Raw genomic sequence first — 10,437 nt, 5'->3', positions numbered from 1 at the left:
CATGAATCCGTTGACATTTAAAAACATAATCGACCCCACAAAGAATTAAAGCAGAGAACCAATACGTTGGTTTTTACATTAAACACACTAACAGGATAGAAACAAAACTTTCTTACAATCTTACATGCTTATTACAACATGCAAGTAGCCGGCCCTCACTGAAATTGTCAACGAAAACTGTGCTGGGAAGGTTTTTGATGTGTATTTGGTTTGTTTTATGCATTTAGTGCGGAAATTTAGTTGTATAGATTGTCGCTTATACACTTCACGTTGTTTTGTCGAAGTATAATATCTTAAATAAGAAATCCTTCTACCAAATTAGGTTATTTAAAGTCATATCTGTTAGCTTCTTATAAAAGTGAAACGCATAAATTTAAAAGGTTTGAAAAAAGTAAATGATAAGAAACAAATGGTACTAAATCCAGTAGCTAAGTCAACCAACTAACCTGTGCCAGCCCTGGAAGCAACAACTCGGGAATCTCCAACATTTGCTACCAGAATCTTGTCGCCAATGATCACAACTGTTGATGCAGTTGATCCAGCATCTCTTTGCTGAGGATTTTCTCCATTAAGGTAATCATCATCTGTCTGTTTGAACGCTTCAACTGCCAACCAATCAACATGATTCACCACCAAAACAAACAATCAAAACAGATACTACAATAACAACTCAAACCAACTGACAAGTGACAAAATCAAGTTTAATATACCAATAGCAGTCTTTGTGTCTTTCATAAAACCTGGATGCGCGCTTAAATTCTTAAAGAGAGTGTTCTTAAGATACTCTGCAGTTCTTGAACCACCATGACCTATATACATACATCACAACATCATATAACCAAACTTTTCAATCAGTTACATTTTCCCCAAACGTAACTTAAAAACTGACCATCAAAAACACCAAAGAAGGCAACCATTTGACCATCAACTTCTGATATGGTTGTTTCCATGTAATCCTCCATCGACGCCCTTTTCCCCTTCAAACTCGCATATCCATAGCTAAATCCAGCAGTTTTGCTTCCAGTCAAAAAGCTACATACACAAATACACATCTAATTAGTAATTACCTATATATACAGCTATCAAATAAGTTAGTAAATCCATTAACAATATTAAACACAGTCAATATGTAAGAGTGGTCCGCTTGCACCCTCACCCGCCTTCAAACTAATCATCGGCCACCACCTCAACTATTTCACTCAAACACGCCGGCGACGGTGTTCCCGCCTACCCGCTCTCTTTCTCTCTCTCCTCACCACACTCAAAAGCCTCTCTCTCTCTCTCTCTCTCTCATCTCATTTCTTCAGGTTGTAACACCCATGGAAGCTACCATCGATGTGATTTAACCGCAAACCCGAGCCACACCATTAACAATCTTATGCTAAAATTGAATGACATAAACCATCTGATACAGTATGAATAAACTAAGTGTCCAACTGTTGATGATAAGGACATCACAATCAATTATTATAAAGTAAAAGGAAATAAATTAGGTTTAAATCCGTAATCAATAATTAAAAACAAAACTCCTAATAACCAAAATTAGGTTAACCTAAATGCATAAAATCATAACGAAAGGTGAAATTGTAATAGTAATAATATATACATATATATATATATAATACCTAATTCCACCGCCACTGTCTAGGGCATCAGGATCCTTGGAGAGAACCGCAATGGCAGGAGATTGTTCCTCTTTCGTTTCGGCGATTGGTTTCGGATTGGAGGCATCGGGAATAGGAATAGGAACAGGAGGTTGGTTTGATGGCGGAGGAGCGGTGGCATCCATAATGATCAGTGATGATGATGATGATGCATTGAAAGGGAGAAAATGAATGATATTATTTATGATATGATGAATGATGGTCAGGTGGTGTATTGATTATATCGATCATCTCATAATTTCACTTTTATTTTATCCATGCTTTTTTTTTCAACGTTTTTTTTGGTTTCTTATCATTTTGAAATGAAATGATGTGAATCGTGAAAAACCAATTTTGGTAATTATTTATTTATTTCTTGTTTAATATGAAATAAGAATGTTTATTATTATTTTGATTTAGTAGAAACCATATATTTTATCGTGAGGGGAGGCAGATCACCCAACTTGGAGGCCTGAGCTCGGACGAATTTCCATAGCAACCCCCTCCCCCTTCAAGTTGTGTTTAGGAAGTTGTAAATGTCCAAATGCTTTAAAATGGTCTTTTGGTACAAAAGAACAATAAACGATTTTTTGAGAATTGTAAATATCCTGACAAAAATTGACATAAAAGGTCTACATCCACATGACAACCTTTAATAGTCATGTGATGTGTTTGAGCATTTATGACCAACTTAATAGCAAAATGTCTTATAGTGCAAAAATTCAGCATAATTCAAACATGCCTCGGGGTGACAAATTAAACCGAGCTAATAAAGAAAAAACTAAAGCTTGAAAGAAAAATTCAAAAGCTCAAATGAATTCTATCTCTCAAAAACTAGAGCAAATATTTGATAGCCAACTAGAGACAGGCTCAGCTGAGCAAATACATAAACTAGTTCAATTAATGTCACTAAGTGATAAAGAATGTGAACAAAAGTTTTCCGAAAATAAGAGTCTTAGAGACAAATATTTTCCATAACAAGTTCTCACCATAAGGAACCTAAAAAAGAGATCGCTTCAGAACCTATGACTGAAGATGAAAATTCTTCTGCAGAAGAAACTCCTAACTATAATAGTAGAACAAATCGAGACAGTACTAGTTATACTAGCTACAAAAAGAAAAATACAGAATTTTCTATGCCATATCACAAAGGCATACCGAATCCTAATAATGTGAGTTCAACCGCAATTGACACCATTAAAATTGACTGTATCTTCGATTTTGAAAAAAGAAAAGAAGTTATAGATAAATGGAATAGTGATATTAGTCTCATTATCCAGTCCAATCCAGAAGAGTTATCCAATGCAAAGGCATTATTATTATTAATAGAACATAAATCTTCAGGAATCATTCAAGACTTCATTAAAGGCACTGCTTGGAATGAAGATTTACATGGTGAAGATCTTTTTGTTCAAATAATCAACGCCATGTATATGATGTTTTTAGGTCTTGATTTCCTCACAAACAAAGACCATGAAAATAAAAAATTTCTTGAAAAAGCAAGACAAAATCTTACAAAAGCACAATTATGTGATATATGCCTTTTAGATGATTACATGCCTTTTTGAGCAAAACTTATACAAGTTAAGTACGGGTGAATATCATTCCTGGATAGAAGCTTACTTAATGAAAATCCCCATTGTAGGAGAAGAATCCAAAGAAAGATGGAATAAAGAGAAAAATCCTTTAACTATGCATTCTCTCGGATTTGCAACAAGGATTGTCAAAGAAGAAATTACCGTTTATTGTGATTTCTCCAACAAATAAAAACAGTTAAAAAGATTTAACAGAAAATGTTGTGGTACTTTAACTGAAATACCTCAATTATCCTTTGGATGTGACCCACCCAAAGATAAAAATTACTTCAAAAAGAAGTACAAAAGAAAGTATAAAACAAAAAGAAGGTTTTGGAAAACCAAGAAAAGAAAATTTACACCAGGAAAATACTTTTCAAAAGAAAAACCAAAAATCTGCCCACAAGGAAAGAAAAAATATAGATGTTGGATATGTTCTGAAGAGGGACATTATGCCAATGAATGTCCTAACCGACAAAAATTCACAGAAAAAACAAAGCTTATTTTAGAAGCTGAAGAAGAAGGATACTTTCCTTCTGAAAATATTTACGATGGATATACTCAGGTATATTCACTAACAGTCAGAAACGACTCTTCTGATGATTCTATTGACTCAGAATGACTACAACTCCTAAGCAGGAAGGAAATGAATTAGGCAAATTACATTTTTGTCAAAATATTCTAAAACAAGAGGAACTGGTCTATGCTAATATAACCAATCCTAACTCTATTTATATCAAAGGAAAATTTTTTCTAAAAGGATATAAAACGATAACTTTACATTGCTATGTTGACACGGGAGCAAGTCTATGTTTAGCAAGTAAATACGTTATCCCTGAAGAACTTTGGGAAAACACACCTAAAGACATTAAAGTAACAATTGCTAATGAAGAAACAATTAAACTAAATAAGGTTTGTAGAAACCTTATAGTTTACTTTTCAAGAGAACCATTCCCTATTCCTACCATTTACCAACAAGAATCAAGAATAGATTTACTCATTGGAAATATTTTCTGTCAGTTATATGGACCATTTACACAATGGTTAGACATAATATCTTTCCATCTTAATCAAGAAATGATTTTGATTAAGAAAATAACTAAAACACTTAGGGTTGGAAAACCTGATTTTCTCGAATCTATGAAAAAGGATTCGAAAATAAAACAAATCCCTGGAACAAATATAACCCAAGAAGTTATAAAACCAGAAGAAAAGTATTTCCTTGAAATACAAAAATATCAAAAAATAGAATCATTACTTGAAAAGGTATGCTCAGAAAATCCTATTGACCTGGAAAAATCCAAAACTGGATGAAGGCTTCAATAAAATTGATAGACCCTAAGACTATAATTAGAGTAAAACCCATGAAATACAGTCCACAGGATAGAGAAGAGTTTAACAAACAAATTAAAGAGTTACTTGAATTAAAATTATTTTTCCAAGTAAATCACTTCATATGTCACATGCCTTTTTAGTTGAAAATGAAGCTGAAAAAAGAAGAGGAAATAAACGAATGGTCTTAAATTATAAAGCAGTAAACGCAGCCACAATAGGAGATAGTCACATCTTCCTTGCATGCAAGAATTATTAATCCTCTTAAGAGGAAAAACCATATTTTCTAGTTTCGACTGCAAAAGTGGTTTATGGAAGCGACTGTTAAACGAAGAATCTCAGTTATTAACTGCATTTACATGTCCTGATGGTCATTACCAATGGAGGGTAGTACCTTTTGGATTAAAACAAGCACCTAGCATATTTCAAAGACATACGCAGAATGCTTTATGGGGATTAGAAGATTATTGTACAATCTACGTAGACGATATTATAATATTTTCTAAATCTGAGGAACATCACTATTTTCATGTTTTATCAGTTTTAAAAACAATTAAAAAATATGGGATTATTTTGTCAAAAAAGAAAGCAAATCTTTTTAGAACAAAGATAAATTTTTTAGGTCTTGAAATAGATCAAGGTACTCATTGCCCACAAAAACATATTTTGGAAAATTTACATAAATTTCCAAACACTTTAGAAGATTAAAAACATCTACAAAGGTTTCTTGGTGTTTTAACTTATGCAGAAAGCTACATTCCAAAGCTTGCAGAGCTCAGAAAGCTGGTACAAGTAAAACTAAAAAAGGATTACGTACGGGATTGGAAAGAATCCGATACAGACTATATTAGAAAGATAAAGAAAAACTTAAAAAGTTTTCCAAGACTTTATCTTCTAAAAGAAGAAGACTCCCTTATAATTGAAACCGATGCCTCAAATGATTTTTTTTGGGTGGGTGGGGGGGGGGTCTTAAAGGCAAAAACAGCTGATAGAGAGGAAATTTGTAAATATACCTTTGGAAGTTTTAAACCAGCTGAAAAGAATTACCACAGTAATGAATGGCGATGAAAAACACCATTTCAAAATTTTCTATTTATCTAACCCCCGTAAAATTTCTAGTCAAGACAGATAACAAAAATTTCACTTATTTCCTAAAAACAAAAATTTCAGGAGATAACAAACAGGGACGCCTCGTCAGATGGAAAATGTGGTTTTCGAGATATTCCTTTAACATTGAACATTTTGAAGGACCAAAAAACGTGCTAGCTGATAGCTTGACACGTGATCATCAGAATACGTAAGCAATGACGTAATCCTTCTCTATAAATAAGATACGTCCCTTTCACAAGACTCATCACAATCATATCTAGAAAAATAAATTTAATGGGAGAAGAGAAAGAAAAAATCAGGGCTTTACGCCTAAAAGAAAAAATTCTTTTAATAGAATTACAAGATGTGCGACAGCAAATAGCGTTATAAAACGAGTTGCTTAACGCCAAAACTGTAAATTATGTACAAGAAGACGAAAGTCTAAAAACAGAATCTATTCCTTTACAAACGGCTAAAGGTAAAGAAAAATCCAGTCCGTTGATCCCTGATGCTTTGGGAAAAAGCATACATACGGCAAAAGATGAGCCACAATCATCTTCTAGTCCGGAAGAAAACGATGCCGGTAAAGACGACTCAAATCCGTTCATGGCTGATAGTTTGCCAAAAACTATTAAAACCACCTATGCACAAAAGGTGACATCTCCAGGAAATCAAAAAACAAGGTTCTACGTCATTTTTTATGGAGATCACAGAGGAATCTATGAAGATTGGCTATTGTCTCAAAATACGTTCAGCATACAACAGTTCCCTACAAAAAATTCAGCTCCCTGTTACAAGCTCAACAAGAAGCCACAAGGTATTCAGCAGAATTCAGAAAGAAAGAATTACCTTTAAGGATTACCGTCTTTCCCATGCCTGTAACAAAAACAAAGAAGCCTCACCGGTTAGCTTTTCAAATTTACCCTTTGAAAAAATAATAGAAAAAAGATTTGAAATCCAAAATGAAGAAATCGATCTAATCACTCTAGACGAATTCCGATCAGTTTGGTCAAAAGCTAGGGCCCTTAGTCCTGAAGATTTTGATGTCGAGCACATATTCACAGAAGATAAAATGAAAAAGAGTCTATACAACTTCTGTCTAGGAGCAGATCCCCATCTAGTTAATCTAGCATTTTCGGCTGGATTAATTAAAAATATTTATCATTCAGCAAACTTACAAGAAATCAATTTGTTTACGAAAGGAATAAAGAAAGCTATAAAAACCTTCAGAAAGAAAATAGCAACAGCAAAAGATGCCAACATCTACATAGAATGCACCTCAGCACTACCAGATTGGTATCAAGGAAGAAGCTTTCCCGCTCTACATGTGTTAGAAATTAGAATAGCCAAAACAAGAAATGTCCAACCTTCCAAAATAATGGAAGAACAAGAAGATGTTAGCAACTGGGTTTCCATTAGAGTCAATGGATATCTAAAAATTATAAAAACCCTTCAACAAATTACGGTTGGAAGTTTCAAAAAAATCAATTACTACAGAAAGTGGAACCCCTCTACCTGTGCATGAAAAGCACGCCATAGAAACCATTGAACAGAGAATTATCTCCAACCGGCTCGATGTAGGTCCTGCCACCAAATAGGAAGATAATGATTGGATTGGTCACTCGTCACTAAGGTTCAGAGACAATAGGGATCTAAGGTATATCTATCTCATAACTGTTATACTTCAATGGTTTTTATTCATTTTTCCTTAAATCAAAAACTATAATTTCTTAAAATTATATTTAAAACAAAAATCATGACAAGATATCCCCCCCCCCCCCTCCAAGTTGTGTTTCAGAGTTTGATTAGTAGGTTTCACAACCCACCCTAGGTTGTGAGAGTTATTACGATTTTAAAATTAAGATAAATACTGTACTGTAATTAGATAATTTTCTATATAAATACTGCTCTCACCATTACATTTTCTTACAAATCTCTCAGTTATTAGACATGGAAATAGAAGCATCATGGATTTACTCATATAAACTCATTCTTATTAAAGGTGGGCTTCAATAAAAAAGTTGTGTTTGGTGAGTCGCTCTAAATAAACCCCCATCCAAAATAGAGCTAACAAGATGGGGAGTTAATATGGATAATCAATTATCCAAGTACTACGAATCAAAGTCTGAATCGGCTAATCATGTTACTAATCTGGTTGAAACATGATCAACCGGCTCGAGTGTTTGATTTACAAATCATGTTTAAATCTTGTTTACAATATTCTATCTTGTTTACAATATTTTAATAATTAAAACTGAGTCATCTATACCTTACGAGCTTCTAACTCCATGAGTAACTTTAATTCCTTGCTACCTGTACTAAATATGTTTCCCTGAAATGTGGGGGAAAATACGTCAGCGATATGCTGGTGAATCATTAACTCTAAAAATATTTAATAAATCTTTATTTGACTGACAAAATAGTTTTTTTGTACAAGTTAAGCAAAAACATCTCTTATTTTTAGGATTTGGATCACCGGTGCATGTTTGGTGTATAAAAATATTACTTTGAAAACTCAACTCCTTATAAAGAGCTTTTAAATTTTTCTTACTTTCCATGCAGGAGGCAATTCTCTTTCCTTTTTATACCCATGTTAAATGCTTCCATTTTTATTCATCTTTTCATATGGGATGGATTTTTTTCCTATTTCCTTAATATGGGATGAACTTTCTAATGAAATACTTTTATTTCTTTATGTACTATTTTCCATTATTTATTTTTGAGAATATTTTTTATTCTTTAATTTACTAAGTTGTCAAATTTTAATCGAAATTTTGGGATGTTACAGCTTCTCCTTTCCTTTACATTCACTCAAATTTAAAGAAAATCAAACATGTTATCTACTTGGCGTCAATACGGAAAAGAGGGGAGGAGTATCTCAATTTGCTTTAAAAGAATGTTTAATAACTATATGTCACACCCCGACTAGGTAGTTGCGGAAGCGTAATACGGGAATGTAACAGATAACACTGGTATCAACAACATTGTTTATAAGGAAATTCATAACTAATTTACATCATAATACATGGGTTGGTACTAAGTTTACAAACTAGATGTGAAAAACACATAACCGGTTTACGAGCTTCTTATATAGTATTACATCTGCGTCTATTCACAGCTATTCAACTTTCCTCCTAACACCAAGCATGTAAGCAAATCATTCCACTTTTGCTTTACCTGAAAAGCATGTTAAAACGGGTCAACTACGTCTAGTTGGTGAGTTTCAAGTTTCACGAGTATCAATGAAATCAGTATACGAGTTCGTAAAGTTTACAGTGTGTATGTATATATGTCTGTGTATGATGTATTATACTAAGCCACAAGTGAAACCGAAACGAGCTAAAACACATGGCCTCCACTGCCCATGCACTCCCGTTGGCATTTAACAGCCAATTTGCCCCATGTATGTACTATGTCTAACACCACATAGCAGTATGTAAATATAATGACAATGTGCAACTGGTTTTACATATGTTCCGGCTTACCCCACCGGCTCTGTCACAGTTGGGTTTGTCAAACCGATAGTACTATCCACACGCCACCGGCACGAAGTTAATCACTTGTGTTTGTGGGGACTTGTCAAGTGTTAGTACTTAGATAATCCACATCATCACACGTTTTCAAGTATAACAGTTTATGTAAACATGCTTTTCACCTCAAAAGTTCGTAACACAGTTTAGAAAGTGGGGGTCGTGAAACTCACCTTATCGTAGTTCGCACGGAATTTACGTATCAAATAGTCAGATGTCTCGTTTATAGCCTGATTCCTATAAACGGTATCGTATCGTTAATACTAGTACAGTGTTCCAGCTAAATCGGGCTGTATAGATAATCTGGGTATAGCTGTTAGGCCCAGAACCTGACCATAGTCTTAGATTGTGACGTTGTATACTATGAAATGTTTAAAACTGGATTTGGCTCAGTTTCACCGTTTTCCGAGCCTAGCTCAGTTGATCGTTTATACGTTTCGGGATTAGGTAAGATCACACAAACTTAAGTAAATATATTGATTGATAAAATGATTTGATTTATGAAAGAATTTTAAGGTTTCAGTGTCTGGTTTGATTGCAGGGTTCGTTTCCGTTTTCATACGGGATTGATTATACAAAACGCGTACAATCCACCCGAATTGTCCGGAATTCTCGTAAAAAGTTCGTTTTTATCAATATCATTCAAAAATATGATATTTGACCACTTTTGACATTTTGACATACCAGTCAGTCCGTTAAACACAAAACTGCCGGTTTCGTTAAAACAATTATAATTTAAATCTTTAATAAATCATAACTAAATATGTAATTACATATAAATTATGTAAATTTTTGTAAAAATACATTAAGACATGGAGAATTTTATAAAAATATTTCCAGAAATTTTATGATTATTTATTTATTTATAAAAATTCATTTAATAGGTTAGAATCATGTAATAAATGACCCGTTTATATTAAACGACCTCCGAAAAATCCCATAAATTTTTACCAAGGTCTCAATGTGACTACATAGCCCCTACAAAATTTCCAGAACCTAAATCTTTTGACAAAATGCCTTTTTGTGCGTTTTTCGGCTGTTAAAACTTGGTTAAACCATGGCTGCACAAACCATACATAGACATTTCCAATGATTCCCAAACTTTACCAGTGATCTTACCATCCCATATCAAACTCCAAAACCAAGTTTCATAATTTTTCAATGTGTTTAGCTATTTTTCCCAAATAAACGCCCATAAACGGGAATAAATTCACCAAATATTCTCCGTTTATCGAAAAATTACCAAATTTGAACTGGGACTCATTTATA

The 10,437-nt window shown here is 33.5% G+C and overlaps 1 protein-coding gene across 1 annotated transcript; it reads right to left on the bottom strand.

The window, feature by feature from the left end:
- Positions 1 to 416: 416 nt before the first annotated feature.
- On the bottom strand, positions 417 to 1,789 carry LOC143596032 (putative protein phosphatase 2C 11). Its single transcript, XM_077074911.1, has 4 exons — positions 1,626 to 1,789; positions 890 to 1,032; positions 711 to 809; positions 417 to 605 (listed from the first exon to the last, which is right to left on the bottom strand). Exons 1-4 carry the CDS (start codon positions 1,787 to 1,789, stop codon positions 442 to 444), a joined length of 570 nt encoding a protein of 189 aa, XP_076931026.1. The 3' UTR covers positions 417 to 441.
- Positions 1,790 to 10,437: the final 8,648 nt, after the last annotated feature.

This window comes from Bidens hawaiensis, unplaced genomic scaffold (assembly GCF_021521415.1).
Source record: "Bidens hawaiensis isolate Kalapana, Puna unplaced genomic scaffold, B.hawaiensis_p1.1 tig00045970_1, whole genome shotgun sequence".
Lineage (NCBI taxonomy): Eukaryota > Viridiplantae > Streptophyta > Magnoliopsida > Asterales > Asteraceae > Bidens > Bidens hawaiensis.
This window is presented reverse-complemented; position numbering and strand designations above follow the sequence as displayed.

Coding starts and splice junctions, on each gene's coding strand:
- LOC143596032 (XM_077074911.1), bottom strand. CDS start 1,789: ATGGATGCCACCGCTCCTCCGCCATCAAACCAACCTCCTGTTCCTATT. Junction 1,033..1,625: donor GACAGTGGCGGTGGAATTAG/GTATTATATATA, acceptor TTGTGTATGTAG/CTTTTTGACTGGAAGCAAAA. Junction 810..889: donor CTTCTTTGGTGTTTTTGATG/GTCAGTTTTTAA, acceptor GTATGTATATAG/GTCATGGTGGTTCAAGAACT.